Source organism: Nilaparvata lugens, chromosome 12 (genome assembly GCF_014356525.2).
Source record: "Nilaparvata lugens isolate BPH chromosome 12, ASM1435652v1, whole genome shotgun sequence".
Taxonomy (NCBI): Eukaryota; Metazoa; Arthropoda; class Insecta; order Hemiptera; family Delphacidae; genus Nilaparvata; species Nilaparvata lugens.
Window position 1 is genome coordinate 33,413,056 of NC_052515.1, and position 22,501 is coordinate 33,435,556.

At 33.1% G+C, this 22,501-nt stretch overlaps 1 protein-coding gene across 1 annotated transcript in view; it reads right to left on the minus strand.

The window, feature by feature from the left end:
* Positions 1 to 2,023: 2,023 nt before the first annotated feature.
* Positions 2,024 to 22,501, minus strand: part of LOC111063429 — a 182,114-nt gene continuing 161,636 nt past the window's right edge. The window contains 8 exon segments of the mRNA XM_039438566.1: positions 2,024 to 7,455; positions 10,268 to 10,411; positions 12,041 to 12,237; positions 14,209 to 14,452; positions 14,700 to 14,896; positions 16,866 to 16,970; positions 16,973 to 17,108; positions 18,683 to 18,936. Coding sequence (XP_039294500.1) covers positions 7,228 to 7,455; positions 10,268 to 10,411; positions 12,041 to 12,237; positions 14,209 to 14,452; positions 14,700 to 14,896; positions 16,866 to 16,970; positions 16,973 to 17,108; positions 18,683 to 18,936 — 1,505 coding nt within the window. The 3' untranslated portion in view covers positions 2,024 to 7,227.

Here is a 22,501-nt window from a genome sequence, read left to right on the forward strand (position 1 = left end):
ATTTCAATTTATTTTGACTTACGATGCTTCAATAATTAGCTGCCAGAATGATGCTATTTTATTAAACTCTTAATTGAGTGGTTTAATTCACACGAGAAAAAGTTATATTAAAAAATTTAAACGGAAAAACCACACAACCGCGCTGCACTAGCAACCGTCAACTTCAACTGTCAAAATCTGTCATCAAGCGGATGAAACGATGAAGAAATCAAGTGCTCTTCGATGATACAGTCAGCAGAGCGTGTCTTTCCTCTCTCGAGGAAATTTAAATGGATTGCGCATGTGCTATTACGCAGGACAAAATAAGTGAGGTCCACGTTGTAATGGCTGTGGAAAAAGATAAGACAGCAACCTTTCCAAACCTGTCTTGTCAATGCCTTCTATAGACGGTAGCTGATACAGGTTTACTAATGTGATATCAACTGTTCATTCTCGTTTAAATAATCAATTATATTTTATTAAGCAAAAACTTATATTTTTCAATAATTTCATTATGAATTTCCATGATTAAGATGAAACATTTTGTTAATTAAATATTGATTCAACATTGTTAAAAGACGATTTGGCAACAGAGCAAGGCGAGAAAGAGATAGAATCATCCAACCTGTAATGGTCTCCTCACTTTTTTCTGTGCTGTCTTTTATGTTGACTAAGGTCTATAAAAACCTTCATGTATTTTATAGAGCTTGATGTTGACAAAATCTTTTCCTGATCTACTCATGGAAACTCTGGGAACAATATTAAGGCTCCGTTAAGACCAAAGTTATTAACAAAATGTTTATTTTTCCGTCCTTTTAGATTCTATTAGATTGAACATAACTTATCATATAATACACATCACATGTATACATACACATGTCATCATATATACACATACAGTACATATCACATGATGAACATAGTGTTTATCAAGTTCCGTTCAATCTGATAGAATAGGCCTATATAAGGGCAGCATAATAGCAGTAGAAGGTCACAGATTGTCAAGTCAGATCTTTTCATATTTATGAGAGCCTGGTGCTACAAAAGATGCGGTCAATTTTTGGATACCAGGGCAGCATAATTTATTTAGTAAAAGTGGAGGTCACAGAATCTGAAGACTGGTTTTTCTCTCACATTTTACCTACGGTACTATTAAGTCTCCAAAAAATGAAAAATTCAAATTTTCATACTTTTTTCAATTCTTGCATTTGGGAAATGCCATTTAGGATCAGTTGACTATTTCAATTTAGATTGAATGGATTTTCATTACATTTCTCAATTTCCTTATAGAAAATGATCTTATTAACAATTTTATGATTGCATTGAGTTTGATATCAAAGTACTTTTTAGTGCTTGTTTCTTATTAGATAATAAGCAAAGAACAGCTATTTCAAACAAATTAACAGCTTTTGGTCAATGTTTACTATCTAATTATTCAACAAGTCATTGCACACTTCAAATAGGAACTGGAAATAATTATTAAAAAACAACTTTTACTAACAATCATAAATCATTTATTCAAATCACTTGCATACATTATAATACATCTCCATTTAATTCTAATGTAATAATAGTTCAAGATAATGATCACATTTAAATTTCAACAACATTTATAAGTTCAAATACAAGAATACTGAATTTCATTGCAAACACTTCCATGTTATAATAACAATCACTATTAATCCTGCATACAGTATTTTAATAAGCATCTACACATCCTAGGTACTACATAACTGTTTCAAACAGAAATCTTGTGTAACAAAATAATGCAAAAACAATATATTCTTCATAAAACCTTGGACAAAGAATGATTCCATAGTATAATGATCAATCATAAACATGATGAACTGGGAATAATTTTAGTTAGAATCCTGAATCAGTGATATGATACAAGTAATTGTATACAATTTTTTATGGTCGAAAGTTACAAATATTTTCAAGAAATAGTTATTGTAGTATTCTAAACTACAAGTTAAATTGTTGATACCTAAGTATGCTGAAATAAATTTGAAAGAATTCAAGTGAATTACATAAAAAATCATGAAAAATATATAATATAAAAGTATTTATAAAATAGAATTAAAATACCCTTTAAAATTGATAAAATATTAGACAAGAATACGAATTGTAAAGTAATATTTAATATTTTATTCATTTTAAAGAGTATTATAGTTCTATTTTATAAATACAAGGAATTACCCCTGAATTCATACATTTTAAAAAATATAAAAGTGATAAATACTAATAGAAACTACTACATGAAAGGAAGCTCCAATTGGCAGTTTATGTATATCATTACATGAAGATTTAATAATTGAGACACAAGAAAAATATAGTAACAATGATCAAAGAAATATGATGTTGAAAAAATAATATTATTATGTATGCGTCAACAATAAATTGAATCAATCTAAAAATTATAATAAAATGAAGGAATGAGCCCAATGTTTTCAGAACAGTTGTATGCTCAAACATAAGTAGCCTATTGATATGTAGTAGTGATTTTCTATGATTTCTATAACATTATTGGTCAAAACATCTAATATTTTTAATGAAAATTCTCTGATGAATCCTCATATGATTAAATGAAGGTTAAATCGCTCAAGAACAAAAAAAAATCTGAAATATTTTACTCTATTAATTTTGTAATATTTATAAAGATGTACTCTTGAACAGGTTGATAATAATTTGGTTAAATCTGCCATAAAGGTGCGTACAGATATACGCGCCGCGAACATGAGCAATACACTTTTAATCAGCTGATGCCAAGCTTTTTATATCTGTATCTTACCGTTTCTGTAAAAATACAGATATAGTCAGCTGAATAAAAGTGAATTGCTCATGTTCGCGGCGCGTATATCTGTACGCACCTTTAAACTGAAGAGTCCTACCATTGTTGAGAATCTATCAAATTTTGTACTAAGTTTCAGCAAGACTATATCGATATATCGAATACATAAACTGCAACAACTATTACAAAATCCACACATTACCATTTCTTGAATAAATATAAACACTACAGACATGCTTTCTCTTAAGATTATGACTTGGTTCACAACTAACTTGAACATATCCTTATGTTAATTATATTCAATACAGTAAATAACGTTATTATATATAAACATCACATCAATTACCGTATATTAATGAATAATAATAATATAGTTAATTATGATAATTCAAAACCTATTTTCTCAAATTAGCAGTCTAGATTTTCAAAGCCTGAAATGATCAACGATTGAAGAATGTAAAATTTCAAGGAAGAATATTTTTCAATAATAGGGCATCTAATTGGACACTTAGTAATTTACTTGCCAATGTACATTAAAGTAATGCAACAACATGAAAAAATGTTGATAATTTATTTAAAACTGTCAACATTGCAACATATTATATCAAATAAAAAAAAGTCAAATATTATAAAACAAAAAATACCAGCCAAGTTGACCTTGATAATAGCCAAGAGTAGCATTATTTATAAACTTGATTTTGTTCTTGAATATATACAAATTTTGATAAGTTAATTTTTTTCTACGAAAATATGAGAATGGAAGAGCTTCAGCGTTTTGAGTAGAAAAGGACGAAAAGAAAAACATCTGTTTCAAATTAATGGAAATAGGGAACTTACAGATAAAATTAATCTGACAGCTTGAAGCAAACTAAACATTTCCAAATTAATTTTGGAAAAAGATAGTTTTAAAAAGATAAATAAACTGGCGGCTTAAAGCAAACTAAACTCCCAAAAAAATAGTACTTTAAAAGTATACATTTATAATGTTATTTGGAGAAGTTATTTTGCAATAATGCTGAGGAATATATCTATTAATATCATTGAGCAAAAATGAAGACCTCTTTTAAACATTGGAATATACATATTAAAACTTGAAACAAATTGCTCATACAGAATAATAATATTCAACATATAATTATAGTGAGGTCCACGTTATAATGGCAGTGGAGCAAGATAGGAGAACAACGTTGCCGATCCTCTGTCTTGTCAATGCCTTCTTGACGGTAGCTGATACAGGTTTATTGATGTAATATTGACTGTTCATTCTCGTTTAAAATAATCAATTACATTTAATTAAGCAAGTAGCCTAATTATATTTTTCAATAATTTCATAATGAATTTTCGTAACTGATGAAATTTTTTGTTAATTAATTATGAATTCTACATTGTTAAAAGCCGATCTGGCAACAGAGCAAAGCGAGAGAGAGAGAGATAGCGCTATCCGCTTTGTTGAATGATAGACAAAGATAGCAATACCATTGTTAATCAAACACTGTCATTATAACGTGGACTTCACTATAGATATAATTAATGATTAGTTCAATTTCAATTGATAGTTCAAAACCTTCTTCAATCAGGTTCAACAAAAATTATGTAGATTTCTAAAAAATTGATCTACACAGTTAATACATATATCATGCATTTTTATGATTCAGTTTTCTAAGGAATCAAGTACTGTATGTGAACTAGATTAGATTAATCAATCTTTTTAAATTAATATTTATGGCTTATGATTATTTACAAATGAATTGGTAGTTCTTATTTTCAAATGGCAATAAGATATCCAAGTAGTAAGTTATAAATGGTTATTTACATTAACATTTACTTTTCTATCAAAGTTACTGTACTATCTCAATACAATTTTGGTTGAACTTTAGCTTCATTATTTACACGTGAATTGGGTGAATCATGCACAAAATCAAGGACATTCTTTCTTACTGAAAGAGTATATCAAGGTAGACTATCTAAAACTGCAGCTCAAGCCGTCAATTAAATATAAAATGATTTCTAAAATAGATTGGCAATATTTTTTTAATGGGAAGAGTAAAAATATGTAGCTGTTCTATAATTTTTTACTGTAAGACCTTTGAATATATTATTGTCGCGTTTACCTACCAATATAATAAGCAAGGACATTTATAATATTTCTTGATTTTTTACATGAATAACTTATGTATTTATACTTCTATGAACTTTGAGGTATTCAATTTATTTACAAAATATCTCCAACTGGACATCTTCCTTCTACAAAAATAAATTATGTTTATTAAATTTTCTTCCAATGTAAAAAACAATAGAATAACTTTTGTAGGCTGGCTAGATAATATGAATTAAATTTTTCAGTAAAGTTGTGTGTACTTCACTTTTTATAAAACTATATTCTCTCATTCAATAAATTTATTTCTTTGAAATAATTAACCATTCAGCTCCAAAGTGTATTGCTCAAATAGAATGTGACCCTTCAAATATTCATATCTTGCAAAAATGAGCATCTTATATCTATTCTCTTGAGGTTCTTCGAAACTCAAAAAGTCCTTTTACAAATTTTACTATTATTGAAAGGTTCGTAAAATAATAATTTGGGTCCACAATTAGAAGACTTTGGAATTTTTTCTCTAAAGCTAGATAAATATACGCATCTGTCATTCAAAAACCATACCACCCAAAAATGAATTCATGCTTATAAAAAATATGTACTGGCAGTAGAAATTTCTATAGTTTAGTATTAAAACAATCCTTTCCAAGCATTCCTTTTCAAAGTCAACAAAAAATCATTATGATTGTAAACTTCAAAAATATCGTAATTAATAGGTATTGTATACTGTATCATTGTCAAACATTTTTCTTTCAGAATATAATAGTATGGTCAAACATTACGAAAGCAAGGTTTCGTAAATGTTTATTCTAAGCATATAGTAGTAATATCGATAAAATATAACTAATAATAACAGTTCAAACCCATATTACAGAGTACTAATCTACATGATATATCAATACCATATCTGATGATACCAACGTTAAATACCATAATTATAAGTTAAAATAACGTTAAATACCATATACGTTAAAATAACGTTAAATACCATATACGTTATAATAACGTTAAATACCATATACGTTAAAATAACGTTAAATACCATATACGTTAAAATAACGTTAAATAATAATATATACGTTAACGTTATCAATACCATATCTGATTATACTAACGTTAAAATAACGTTTAATACGTTAAATTAACAATGCATCAATTTCATAAATTTTTCACAAAATACTTTCATAAGGATTATGAGAGTAGATTTGTCGAACGAGGTTTGAACTGAAACAATGGTCAAACCTAGATTGACTTTAGATGGATATACGCATCTGCCATTCAAAAACCATACACCATCCAAAAATGAATTTATGCTTACACAAATGGTCATTGATTAATCAATATAATTAATAATATAATAATTAATTAATATAATGATACTCCATCATATACCTGATGAGTAAGTTAATTCAACTCAAATCAAGATACTATAAAAGTGAAATTTGAAGTGAAATCTCACGCATTCTAAGTTGAATTCAAAAACATAAAGATAAATAAAATCTTGATTTGACACTCGTTCAAGAATCAAACCTTAACCTTGATTGTAAGATTGTATCAAAAACTCAAATTTGGTCAAGGTTTGAACCTTTACTGCAACAAGCAGTAATAGATAATTTACACACATACTCTATACACTAGTACATAAACACATTCTAAACTCAATTAAAACTGAAATAAACACTATCAAATTGAAAACAAGTCTTTCTAATTGAAAAATCATAGTCTATAACTTATTTACATGTAACTATCACTTGAGGAGACCTTAATTCGAAATTTTTTAAAAATAAATTTATATCAAATTCCATCGCGTTTCCCGAATAAATAATACGAGTATTACTAAATTATGAATCACCTCTCATTTGTAAACAATCCTTTTATAATATTTTTTTCGAGTTACTATCCATTACTCCAGGAGGTTTTTCGAAATACAAAATATTTTTAAACAACTTTTCAAACAACCATCACTTATGAAACCTTTCCACTGAATTGGGGAAATTCATCCCGCCAACTCACCTTCAGAAACTTGATTTCTATGCATTCTACTCTCAGGGTGCCTCCCAATTTACCGAATTGATCTTGACCGACACAGCAACCTCTTCGATTTTTCCTGGTGACTAATTATCTGAACCACTCTTCACCGAGACATCATCCTCTCCGATGTTATGAGGGTGACTATCTGATTCTCCGAACCACACTTCACCGAGACAACATTCTCTCCGATGTAAAGAGGGTGACTATCTAATTCTCCGAACCACTCTTCACCGAGACAACATTCTCTCCGATGTTATGAGGGTGACTATCTAATTCTCCGAACCACTCTTCACCAAGACAACATCCTCTCCGATGTAATGAGGGTGACTATCTAATTCTCCGAATTGCTCTTGACCGAGACAGGATCCTCCTCGGTGTCATCAGTCTCCGTGTCGTCATCAGGATGGCAGGGTCCCACTTTGAGGCGATTGTACGATTTGCTTTCTTCACCAGTTTTGCGGAAACTGATGAGTGGCTTAAGGGCGGCGCGCAGAGATAGGAAGAGTTTCGGGAACAGGATCTCCTGCTGGGCTAGTAGTTGTTTTGTGCGATGACGTTCCTATAACAGAAAAAGAAACAATTTATTAATTTAAGGAACAAGATAATAGCTTATTAAAATATATGAAAAGTTAAAAAGTCGCACAGTTTCAATAGTTGAAAAGTTTCAAATGTAAAGGATTGAAAGGATCAATATTATTAGGAGAAAGGAGAAATATTATTTATTATTTTACAAAGGTGACTTTCTAAAAGTATTTTAAACCTAGGTGATGATGATGGGATGAATGATAATACAATGAAGGTAGAGTTATGAATAAATAAAAATTATAGGTTATGCTATCCACTTGAATTGATTTGAGTCCACTTTTCAGTCCAGAAATAAATAAACTAGAATTTTTGAATTTGATTTGATTAAAAACCGAATATAATAGAATGATTACATTCAATAAACTCTCAGAACTTGGAAAATATTGAGTTATTAAGAAAAATTAAAAATTACATGAAAAATTAAAGAAATACGTCAAATGAATGAATGAATAAATTTTATTTGCCAAAAACAAGATAATATAAAATCTTTCCCTTTTCTATGACAAGAGGAAATAAATGAATTGAATAATTGACTATTTTTGACATTATGACACATTTTCCTCCTTAAATCCATTCATGACATATCGAATTCTATTGTTAACTTGTTGATACTAAAAACCCCGGTTTCTAGAACACTTATAGAACGTAATGGACCATTAAACCTTTCTTCTTCTTTCGGCATTACAGCTCAGCGTGAGCTCTAGCCTCTTCAACTATTCGCCTCCACATCAAAAGTTCACCTGCCTTCTGCTTCCAACCTCTGACCCTTATCTGCCTCCACTCCATCCAGCCCAACGATTCCTTGGTCTGCCTCTTTGTCTTCCATTAAACCTACCGTTTTATTAATAAAAACAATATAAAAATCGTGTAGTAGGCTACCCTTTATTTTTTAAAAACTTTAAAATAGTTCAATAACTAGTTTCAACCCTGATAATATAGTTGAAATGATTTCAACTTGAAAATGACCTAAGTTGGGGTCGAAACTAGTTGTTGAACTATTTCAAAGTTTTTCAAAAAATAAAGGGTACTACACGATTTTTATCATGTTTTTATTAATTTGTTAAAAAGTAGCCCATATGAGTGAAGTGTTTCTACCGTTTAATTTATTCAACTTGCAACGGTACAACACTACTTTACATAGACAAATAACAAAAAAAAAACAGATAATAAATTGACCATTGAACTAGTTTCTAGGACAGTTATTAAATTTCAAATGTATATGTGCTCTCATAATTATGTACCTGACGATGTCCATGTATTTATAAAAATGCTTACGACAATAAAGAATGAATTGAACTGAATCAGTTAGACCTATAACTATACCATTAAAGCTATAGCTGAAGGAAACATTTATAAGTGCGTACAGACTTTCGCTCTGCTCCGCAACCGAACGTCACTCCAGCAGAGCGATTGATGATCGACCGGCGAGCAACAGTGGTTCGACCGGCGAACGCGAGAAGATCCAACATCTTCCATAACGTTCATGATGGGTGTGTGGGCGGTGCGACTGTGGTTCGAAGGTGGTAAGAGGGCGGTACGAGGGAGGAGCGTGCTCGGTGCTGGTTGGAAGCGCGAATTTGTGTTCGCAGCTTAAGAATGAATTGAATCAGTTAGACCTATACATATACCATTAAGGTGGGCCGTCCACTGGAACCGATTTCGTCCGAACTAGCACCGACCGAAAACTACCGAACTCGTCCGAACGATCCCCCAACAAAGAAAACTATATATGCTCGTCCGTTGCAACAGGTTCATACGTCCGTGCACGGCCGTCTCCGGCCGATCAAGTTTTCGATGCGAATTGAATGGGATTTTCCGGCTCTATCCGGACGAAGTAGAGATGAGACAACATCATCCTAACCTCAAAATTGTTTCACAGTCTTGTCTGTTTTCGTTTTTTGAACTTGTTCTGTTTTAAATATGGACAAAGAAAAGTTGATAAGTTTGGTTCAAGTGCATGTTTCATTATGGGATATGCAAGACAAAAATATCATAGTCGTGATGTTCAAAGGAATCTGTGGACAAAGATTGCTGAACAAATAGGATTTGAAGATAAGATTATTATATTAACTAATTTAGTGGATATTGGTTTATTCCAATTTAATTTAAACTTATTCACCCATAAAATAAACAAAAAACTTACAAAAGATATTGATGAATGGGTAAAAGCTAGAATATTTTTCAAAATAGACTTTTAATCATAAAATTACACATAATAGATTGATTTGGTGAATACCTAAAATAAAATTGTGATTTTGTGAATTTCAACAAAGTTCTTTTTTTGTATTTCAATCAAGAAGAAAAAATCTTTCAATGATTTGAACTGAACTCATTGCTAGCGATCAGACACGTGTCTCTGCTAGCAATTACTGCCGGTAAAATGAGTACAACTGGGATTTCAGTTATGTTATATCTAATTCATTTTTATTATTTCTAGAATAGAGTATATTCTGAATTTCTGTATGATGTACCCAATTATTATGTGAATTTGTAATTGTATTGAATTGGTTTATTCAGTTTTCAAAATCTCAATATAATCATTGTTTATGGAAAATTTTGGTGGCTATGATAGTAGTTAATTCAATAATTGGCAACCAGCCTACTACTGAACTAGACTGACGTAAACGGTTCCAATGGACGACCATATTCGTCCGAATGAACGGCCAGCAGATTCGTCCGATTCAACGGCCGAACGGATCGGTTGAATAAGGATCCAGTGGACGGTTACCCTTAAGCTATAGCTGATCATATATAGCTATATCATATTTTTGAAAAATGTGACAAACCTTGGGTGCTTCGAAGCAGGCCGGACAATTCTCGGGTATGACGGGCAGCTTTCGGCTCTCGGCGAATTGACGCAGAGATTTCTCCCTCACGTAGACAAAAGGCCGGATCACACGCAAGTCCTGCTCTCTTATCAGGTAGTGCGCCTGCAAAATGATATACAAATACTTTACTATCCACAACAAAAAATAATTAAATAAAGATAGAATTCACACTATGAACAGAGACGTTGTGGACTTTCTCCATACTAAGGTGAAATGGAAAACAGTTCCATATGAAAAAAATTTGGTGTAGTGCACTCATACAACTTCCCTTGCCGTTATGAAAATTGATCACTTGACGCTAGTGTTCACGCGGATCTCAAGTCTACTATTCAAAGATCTGAGGCAGCTGGTGACAGGACAATAACGCTGGAGACACACGAAGTCTGCTATCTCTTAATAGTGAATGATTTAATAGAATCAACAGTTGCCAAAAGTTTACAATTGGATAATCACATTTTCTCGAATTTCGAGCTTATTTTCAATTTTAGGTAAAAATGTTACTGGACATTAATTGTAGAGATTTTCATGCTCAATCTTTTGTTAAAATTGTATCTGAAGCCTGATAATTGGGAATCTAAAATCGAACTTTGCATAAATGTGGCAGAGCTCCTGAAATTTGTATAGATATGGGACTTGTGGCAGTTGATAGAGCTTATCAATGATTATTTTAAGTATAAATTTGATCGAAATCGTTGGAGTCGTTTTTGAGAAAATCGCGAAAAACCCTGTTATTGACAACATTTTCGCCATTTTAGCCGCCATATTGAATTGCATTTGATCGAAATTGTTCGTGTCGGATCCTTATATTGAAAGGACCTTACGTTCCAAATTTCAAGTCATTCCGTTAATTGGGAGATGAGATATCGTGTACTTAGACACACATACACTAATACACACACACACACACACACACACACACACACACACACACACACACACACACACACACACAAAACCCTGTTTTTGACAACATTTTCTCCATTTTAGCCGCCATCTTGAATTGCATTTGATCGAAATTGTTCGTGTCGGATCCTTATATTACAAAGACCTTAAGTTCCAAATTTCAAGTCATTCCGTTAATTGGGAGATGAGATATTGTTTACACAGACGCACACAGATACACTCATACACACACACACACACACACACACACACCACACACACACACACACACACACACACACACACACACACACACACACACACACACACACACACACACACAAACAGACCAATACCCAAAAAACACTTTTTGGACTCAGGGTACCTTGAAACGTATAGAAATTTAGAAATTGGGGTACCTCAATTTTTTTTCGGAAAGCAATACTTTCCTTAACTATATGTTAATAGGGCAAGGAAAGTAATAACAAAAAAAACTTGTTTGAAATTCGACTTTGAACTCGACGAATGCACTTTTTCAAGTTTGAGCGCTGATAGAATGTTTAAAAACGTAAAACAAAGGAACGAATGATGAATGAATCTTTTTAAAAATGTCTTCCTTTTTCCAACCATATCCTTAAAATTGGATTTTGACTGATAGCGTTTTTTAGTTATTGACGTTTTTCAAAAATTGATAGATCTCGAAAATTAAGGTCGATATAAGAACATTTTACAGGACATTGTTGAAAATTTCCAGTCTTTTAAGTCGTAATTGAAAGTGATCATTTGCAAGCATTTCGTAATGGAAAGAAACATTCAAGAGTGGAATTCATTTTTGATTTAGCTACTGACCTTCATAGACCTGAGCCGGCCATTGTGGAAGGTGGACATGAGGAAGCTCTCAGCCAGGTCGTCCAGATGCTGACCCAGCGCTAACACATTGTAGCCATTCTCTCGTGCGCATGCGTACAACCGACCCCGTTTCATGCGACTGCAGAAGCTGCAGATTGACTTGCATTCAGCCGCCTTGCTCGCTTGGTCCAGGATTGCTGCACAACAACACAACATTTCAATCAATCAATCAATTTTTATTCCAATCAACACAATACAATATATATAAAAGTAATCAAAACACAGAAAATCACAATCAAAAATAAATTTCTAATAAAATACAAAAACAGGCTTCATGACGGAGTGTGCTGAAAAGAAAGAAAGGAGGAAAAATAGCTAGCCAACTATGGTTTCCCATGTAATAGGCAGGTAGAGGGTATAAAAGTAAGAAAAGAAGGGGTGAAGAGGATAAGAAAAAGGGAAGTATTGGAGAAGATAGTAGGAAAAAAAGAGAAAAAATGTGCAGAATTTGTAAGTGAGCCCACTTTCAACAAATGTATCTATAAGAAATGACCCTGCAAACGGCAGTTTGAGCAGAAATCTCGAGATTCATACGTTGATATGGAAGAAAAAGTTATTGTATGTCCAGGTTTTTATACTAATCTTGGAGTCTATGAGGAAGTGGTCCGAAATAAGGTTTATTATTTTAGTGCCTATATAGATCAACTGTTTCCTTAAACATTCAATATTGGTGTGATATGTGACATATCTGTTTGCAGTGGATCCTTATATTACAAAGACCTTAAGTTCCAAATTTCAAGTCATTCCGTTAATTGGGAGATGAGATATTGTTTACACAGACGCACACAGATACACTCATACACACACACACACACACAAACAGACCAATACCCAAAAAACACTTTTTGGACTCAGGGTACCTTGAAACGTATAGAAATTTAAATGGTAATTATTTACAATTGAATTTAAAGTGCGAGGAAAACACAATAAAATAATCAAATAAATTCAAATCAAATCACGTTTTATTCTTTGAAATGCACTTTACAACAATTAATTATTAATATTACAAAGAATACTTCTACAAAGACAGTAAGTCTGTGTGTAGGGATGAGTTCTGGGTAACCAATTAGATCTAGTCTACTGCGTTTATGCGTTTATATTTTTCTACTGCAGAATCAACTACATTTTACTTAATAAATGAAACACATTAATAATATATCATTCTACCAAAACGTATGGTACTCTAATCCATGAGGAAAGATTTAGAAGAGAATGGCTCACACTGCTTCACATATTTTGAATAATATCGGGGGACCGAGCTTCGCTCTGGAGTACAAAAGCATAAAAAAATGTATTACGAAAGAAGAAATTATAATATATTTACAGTTCTTACAGACATTTTTTATCTAATCACGTGGATTAAGATTAATTTCCAGAGAAATGCAAAAATTCCTCACACAAAGGCCCGGTTGCACAAAAGCCGGTTAAATTCCAATCCCGATTAATTTCACGTGAACCAAATCAGAAAAGACCATTTCAAAAAGATGGCTAATGGAATCAATACGGATCAAAATTTAACCGGCCTTTGTGCGATCGGCAAAACACCTGATCGAATGATTACAAAAGTTCAACAGCTGAGTTATAATTTTGTCTCAATCCCACACACATGCACTCGCTCACTCACTTTCATTATCGACAAACGATGAAAGTCTCAGCTGTTTTTCCAAGGATGAATTATCATTTTAATGTCCTTCAGCGAGTTTTCCCAGGGATGAAACCTAGTGCAATCGAATTCTTATATTATGAACCTACTATGTTCCAAATTTCGTAGGAGTCGTTAGAGCCGTTTTCGAGATCCGGTGACATACATACATTTAAATAAATAAACATTTAAACATATAAACATAAATTGCTCGTTTAATAGTATAGGATACCAACTTGCACTGTTCTTCAAACAAATAATCCATAAAATCATTGATAAATCAGATTCGGAATGAATAATTTTTTGAACTTACACTGTTCCATGAGCAAATAATCCATAAAATTATTGATAAATACTATTGATAATGAATTATACACAAACTTACATTTATCCTCATACATAATATATAATACAAAAAACCATTGATAAATATGATTCTGAATGAATTATTATTAGTTGAACTTACACTGTTCCTCGTAGAGATAGTGGACGCCCAACGCGTGCAGATAGGGAATGAGTGGCCGTGGGTCGTAGGCGGAACTGCCCGGGTCGACCGTGGCGGCGCCCAACTGAAAGTGGACTCCCTTGGCGTTCGACGCGTAGCACTGGTACTGGTGCAGTGTGTGCAATAGAGACAGAGAGTCCTTGCCGCCGCTTAGGCACACCAGCACTCTATCGCCATCCTCTATCATCCCGAACTCTTTTATTGCCTAGGGAGCCAAAATGTACAAAACATTAGAATGAACTGTCAACTATTTATTGCCTAGGGCGCAAAATGTACAAAACATTATAAGGAACTGTCAACTCTTATTGCCTAGGGCGCAGAGCAAAACATCACAATAAGCTGTAGAAAAGATAGGAGACAATAACAAAGTATTTATTTTTATTCATTTACTAGCTGGTCCGGCGAACTTCGTACCACCAAATAGTTAATGCATCTCTGATTTAGCTACTGACCTTCATAGACCTGAGCCGGCCATTGTGGAAGGTGGACATGAGGAAGCTCTCAGCCAGGTCGTCCAGATGCTGACCCAGCGCTAACACATTGTAGCCATTCTCTCGTGCGCATGCGTACAACCGACCCCGTTTCATGCGACTGCAGAAGCTGCAGATTGACTTGCATTCAGCCGCCTTGCTCGCTTGGTCCAGGATTGCTGCACAACAACACAACATTTCAATCAATCAATCAATTTTTATTCCAATCAACACAATACAATATATATAAAAGTAATCAAAACACAGAAAATCACAATCAAAAATAAATTTCTAATAAAATACAAAAACAGGCTTCATGACGGAGTGTGCTGAAAAGAAAGAAAGGAGGAAAAATAGCTAGCCAACTATGGTTTCCCATGTAATAGGCAGGTAGAGGGTATAAAAGTAAGAAAAGAAGGGGTGAAGAGGATAAGAAAAAGGGAAGTATTGGAGAAGATAGTAGGAAAAAAAGAGAAAAAATGTGCAGAATTTGTAAGTGAGCCCACTTTCAACAAATGTATCTATAAGAAATGACCCTGCAAACGGCAGTTTGAGCAGAAATCTCGAGATTCATACGTTGATATGGAAGAAAAAGTTATTGTATGTCCAGGTTTTTATACTAATCTTGGAGTCTATGAGGAAGTGGTCCGAAATAAGGTTTATTATTTTAGTGCCTATATAGATCAACTGTTTCCTTAAACATTCAATATTGGTGTGATATGTGACATATCTGTTTGCAGTGGATCCTTATATTACAAAGACCTTAAGTTCCAAATTTCAAGTCATTCCGTTAATTGGGAGATGAGATATTGTTTACACAGACGCACACAGATACACTCATACACACACACACACACACAAACAGACCAATACCCAAAAAACACTTTTTGGACTCAGGGTACCTTGAAACGTATAGAATTTAAATGGTAATTATTTACAATTGAATTTAAAGTGCGAGGAAAACACAATAAAATAATCAAATAAATTCAAATCAAATCACGTTTTATTCTTTGAAATGCACTTTACAACAATTAATTATTAATATTACAAAGAATACTTCTACAAAGACAGTAAGTCTGTGTGTAGGGATGAGTTCTGGGTAACCAATTAGATCTAGTCTACTGCGTTTATGCGTTTATATTTTTCTACTGCAGAATCAACTACATTTTACTTAATAAATGAAACACATTAATAATATATCATTCTACCAAAACGTATGGTACTCTAATCCATGAGAAAAGATTTAGAAGAGAATATCTCACACTGCTCCACATATTTGGAATAATATCGGGGACCGAGCTTCGCTCTGGAGTAACAAAAGCATAAAAATTGTATTACGAAAGAAGAAATTATAATATATTTACAGTTCTAACAGAAATCTTTTATCTAATCACGTGGATTAAGATTAATTTCCAGAGGAATGCAAGAATTCCTCTCACAAAAGCCCGGTTGCACAAAAGCCGGTTAAATTCCAATCCCGATTAATTTCACGTGAACCAAATCAGAGAAGACCATTTCAAAAAGATGGCTAATGGAATCAATACGGATCAAAATTTAACCGGCCTTTGTGCGATCGGCAAAACACCTGATTGAATGATTACAAAAGTTCAACAGCTGAGTTATAATTTTGTCTCAATCCCACACACATGCACTCGCTCACTCACTTTCATTATCGACAGACGATGAAAGTCTCAGCTGTTTTTCCAAGGATGAATTATCATTTTAATGTCCTTCAGCGAGTTTTCCCAGGGATGAAACCTAGTGCAATCGAATTCTTATATTATGAACCTACTATGTTCCAAATTTCGTAGGAGTCGTTAGAGCCGTTTTCGAGATCCGGTGACATACATACATTTAAATAAATAAACATTTAAACATATAAACATAAATTGCTCGTTTAATAGTATAGGATACCAACTTGCACTGTTCTTCAAACAAATAATCCATAAAATCATTGATAAATCAGATTCGGAATGAATAATTTTTTGAACTTACACTGTTCCATGAGCAAATAATCCATAAAATTATTGATAAATACTATTGATAATGAATTATACACAAACTTACATTTATCCTCATACATAATATATAATACAAAAAAACATTGATAAATATGATTCTGAATGAATTATTATTAGTTGAACTTACACTGTTCCTCGTAGAGATAGTGGACGCCCAACGCGTGCAGATAGGGAATGAGTGGCCGTGGGTCGTAGGCGGAACTGCCCGGGTCGACCGTGGCGGCGCCCACTGAAAGTGGACTCCCTTGGCGTTCGACGCGTAGCACTGGTACTGGTGCAGTGTGTGCAATAGAGACAGAGAGTCCTTGCCGCCGCTTAGGCACACCAGCACTCTATCGCCATCCTCTATCATCCCGAACTCTTTTATTGCCTAGGGAGCCAAAATGTACAAAACATTAGAATGAACTGTCAAACTATTTATTGCCTAGGGCGCAAAATGTACAAAACATTATAAGGAACTGTCAAACTCTTTATTGCCTAGGGCGCAGAGCAAAACATCACAATAAGCTGTAGAAAAGATAGGAGACAATAACAAAGTATTTATTTTTATTCATTTACTAGCTGGTCCGGCGAACTTCGTACCACCAAATAGTTAATGCATCTCTGACAAACTTTAGCTGTATGCACACCTGAGGAGGCGCGATGCGGCATTTTGCAACCAGGTGTTTCTTGCTTATTGGTTTGAATGGAAGAACTCACACACACTGAATCGGGCCTGGCGTGGAACGGTGTGATAAGGCAATCTCCAGAAAATCAACACTTTGTATCACCAAGCCGCGCCTCCTCAGGTGTGCTTAGCCTAAGCTTAATCTGATGCATCACTATATTTTTATGAAAATTATCCAACAATCAGAATTTACATTAATATCTCAATATGGACTTCCTATGTGCTCAGTTAGTTGTGCAGCAGTTTGTATTTTTAGATATAGTTGGATGCAGCTTGCTGGGAAATTGAATGGTTTATCTCCTTGCTGCTGATTTTCCCGTGCATATTCTAAATTTACAGCATTTCGAGTTCTACGACCCAAGTTTGGACGTCGTTTGTACTGCGGCATTATTATTGGAATTAAAATTTTGTGAATCAATAGAAAGAAAATAGAAAAATCTGCTGTGGCGCACTCACACAACTTTCCTTGCCGTTATGAAAATTGATCACCTGACGCTAGTGTTCACGCGCATCTCAAGTCTACTTATAAACAAAGATCTGAGTCAGCCGGTGACAGGATAATAACGCTGGAGACATACGAGGTCTGCTATCTCTACATAGTGAATCATTTAATAGAATCAACAGTTTGCAATTGGATAATTACATTTTCTCGAATTTCGAACTTATTTTCAATTTTAGGTGAAAATGTTACTGAACATTAATTGTAGAGATTTTCATGCTCAATCTTTTCCACTCGAGATTTTTTGTTTAAATTGTATCTGAAGCCTGATAATTGGGAATCTAAAATCAAACTTTGCATAGATGGGGCGGAGCTCCTGAAATTTTTACAGATATGGGACTGGTGACAGTTGATAGAGCTCATCAATGACTATTCTAGGTATAAATTTAATCAAAATCGTTGGAGCTGTTATCGAGAAAATCGCGAAAACCCCTGTTTTTGACAACATTTTCGCCATTTATTAGCTTGAATTGCATTAGATCGAAATTGCTTTTGTCGGATCCTTATAGTGTAAGAACCTTGAGTTCTAAATTTCAAGTCATTCCGTTAATTGGGAGATGAGATATTGTTTACACAGACGCACATACACTCATACACGCACACACACATACAGACCAATACCCAGAAACCACTTTTTTGGACTCAGGGGGACCTTGAAACGTAAAGAAATTTAGAAATTGGGGTACCTTAATTTTTTTGGAAAGCAATACTTTTCTTACCCATGGTAATAGGGCAAGGAAAGTAAAAATGATGAGGAGAAATTGGTTTAAATGCTTACCTCAGTTGTAGGCTTCCAAATATTCTTAGGCGGACAATGCCATTGCAGTTTCTTCTTGTTGGCCAACCTCTCACTCTTCGCCTCAAACGAGATCCCACCCCTCTCCTCCTCCTCACCCTGCCCCTCCCCATCCTTGCCACCTGCGGCCGCAGCCACTTGTCGCCGCGACTTGTGCGACTGCTGTGACTGCGACATGTCGCTGGGCGACACCGATGAGTCGCGGTCTCTGTCGCAGTGATAGTTCATGTTTATACCTACAACAAAATAGCACAATTCATTCAAATAATATTAAAATTAATCATTTCATGTTATGTATTGTTTTCTGAGCTTTATGAGATAATAGGAGTATTATATTTTATAAATAATACAATTGTATGATATAATGATCTGTGATTGTCAATGACTGAAATGAATCAAGAGTCAGACACAATAGAAAAAGCCCCAATCATATTCCTTTAGTATATAAAGTATACTTTACAGTGAGTTCCTCATTGAAAAGTACAGTATTTTAGTTTACAATAGTTGAATGTGCTTGTACATAAGCACGCTGCACATAGAGAGGGTCCATTGGGTCGTATGAATAATACTGAGCATAATTATGTTCATGAGCATGAACATGGAGCATAAGGTTTTGCTCATGAGCATTAGGTAGAAGCATAAGCATTTGCTCATTATTATATGAATAAGCTTTACCTTATGCTCCTGAACTCTGGAGCAAATGCTCACGTATTTTAAACATTTTTCATCATTATTCGCCTTACTTTGTTTTTATAGTGAAAGGTTAGAATGTGCTAGTCACGTAAGCGCTAAATATGCAAGTATAGACACCGCTTGTGTTTGGTCGTCTGCTCTGTTCTCTATCTTTAGCATAATCTTGGTAGAGAGTTAGTGGGGAGGATATTTTTAATATTCTTTCCGAAGAATGGACATTGATATGTCCAAAGCTCCGCCAATTTATGTAGATGCATAACAATATGATTATTATCTATAGTTATTATATTACAAATTGCTTTTTCATATCATATACAGTTCAATAATTATTTTCTTAGTCTATATTATGTAAATTCATCTATAATTTTGCTGTATTGTAAGCTATTGTATATAAGTGTATAAGCCAGTATATATTGTAATCTACATAAATAAAGTACTCAATCAATCAATCAATCAATCTTATAATCTCAATAGCCTTCTTATAATCGTCTACACTATCATCTTCTTGAATGCCTATTTCCTATTCTGTGATTGCTATCATCATATCCGATAGGTATCTTTTGTATTTATTATTTTGTGGGAATAATGGTGATATATCTCATGGCTGAATCTAAAAAGATTTCTATAGTTCTCAACTGTTGGTTGTGATCTATCTGGTATAGTTTCCACTTACTCACACGAAGTAGTTGAGCCATTTTACTATGAGTAAAAGGTGAAAAGCTGCCCTAGATTAGACTCACCTATTTTGAAGCTTTTGCTTCAAAAGTTGAGCAAGGGCTCTAGTTTATTCATACAATTTTGAGTATAAGTTTTTACTTTTAAAAGTAAAGTACTGTTACTTTTGGGCTTTTGAGATACTTTATATAGGACTCAAACTGAATAACAACATAAGTTTCGTCTCACAACAATGTTGGAAACCTACAATAATGGTAATATAAAGAGGGTAATATGCGGAAAATTGAGTTAACGATTTCATAGAAGCAAACATAACAGTAGAATGGAGCAGAGTAGACGCCCGTATTTCAAAGCACTTGCATGAATAGATGTTAGGTTATTGGAAATGGAAAAGAAATATTAGCAGGAGAATGTTAGAATTTGTAAACTGTAGGATGCAAAGAGAATGTAGAAAAGAAATATTTCTATTGATGTTTCACAGAATAATTGAAAATGTGAAGCATTAGAAGTGTGAAAGGCGTCGTCTATAGGATTACACCATAACTCATAATATAGTAGAGAACAAATTTCTGATGTAATAATAGCTTAAAATAGAGATAGTTAGCACAACCCTGATAAAAGTTCATGTAATATTAGTTTGATATGGATAAAGTCATTAGACACGAGTAGAATTGAGTTAAAGACAAGAAGAATAATGTTAGTAACAGACCTCAGATGGAAAATAAACGAAACAAGAGAAAGGACGCAAAACTATGACAAGGATTTCAAAGATGTAGATTTGCACCGAGTATATCACCGAGCATTACCATGGAATATAAATCAATAATTGAAAATGTTAAAAGGCTAATCCAAAAAAATAACACAGTATTAAAAATAGATGCTACTATCCAAGTCAGCAATTTATAGGCCTAATTTGGTAATTGGAGTATTCATTTATACAATAAGTACATTATCAAAATGATAGGGAGAGGAAAAATAAGGTAACCTTGTGATATTCCTGTCCCAAATTTAGATAACACATAGACCAAAATAGGTTAAGTCTTGTAGTTCTTCAATTCACAAAATTTTCAGCCCTCAAGTATTTTCACAAAGTAGATTTTCAAATTTAGATGCTTCAAAACTAAACTTAGGAGAAATATTTCACATTAGTATAACGAAAATAGGAAATATTCACATATTGAAAATATAATTTTGAAGAATCCGAAAAAAAACTTAGTTCTGGAAAAATTATTCTAATACATTCTTAATGTATCAAAATACATTCTTCAGTATCATTCTTCGAATAGCAATAGTAAAAGGAATTCCAATATTTCAGGAGTATTAATTTGTTACATGCTATCTCTATACTAATTCTCTTATACTTGTATTGTATTTCCTCCTTTATTGAGAAAATATCAACTTTTTATAATTCTAATATATGTAAGGGTTGTGTGGCGAGGAGGATCTAGAGTCCTAACTCCGCCCTTAAGGCTGTGCAAAGGCTAAAAATAAACTTTTTTAATAAACTTTTATTTTTCAAAGTTTTTCTATTTGTATATCATCAAGCTATCAAAATGAAATAGTTTTCTCAGGGAAACATTTTTTCCAGTCATTAATTTTCGAGATATGAGCGCCTAAAGTTTAAATTTTTGGGACAGAAAATTTCAAAGTCGGTAAGAGATGAATCCATGAGATTCAGAGAATAAATTCTTTACGGTATAGTTGATTGAATAAAACAAAAATCTTTTGAAAATATCAATTTTCGAGAAAGTTATTCAATTACCCAAAAATGACCGGAAATAACTCAACTAAAAGTTATTTTTGGTCATTTTTAGTAAATTGAATAACTTTCTAAGAAATTGATATTTTCAGGAAATTTTTGTTTTATTTAATCAAAATTACAATGAAGAATCCATCCTCTAAATCTCATGGATTTATCTCTTACCGAATTTGAAATGTTCTGTCCCAAAAATTTAAACTTTAGGCGCTAATATCTCGAAAAGATGTTTTCATGAGAAAACTTTTCCATGATATAGCTTGATGATATACGTATCGAATAACTTCGAAAAATATCACCAGTAGTAAGTTTATTTTTTAGCCTTTGCACAGCCTTAATAAAGGCAATTGAAAATAATTTTTTGTAAGAATAAATAAAAAAATAAACTATTCAATTCATTTTATGATAATAGTAGGCTACTTAGTGACCGTATTTGAACAAAATAAAATAAAAACCAAGAATTGGATGAGGTCTTGAAAGAAGAAGAAGAAGAATACTGAATGATTGAGTTGATGAAAAGCGAAAAATAATACAAAACAATGGAGTTCTACTCACATTTAAAATAAAACCTAAACAACTATATTGGTAGAGCCACACCAGCATCAGTTGAGCTTGACGGCATGACGTGGCGCTGCTTTTTGATTTGCATTAGGATAGATGGAAGTATGCACACTCGC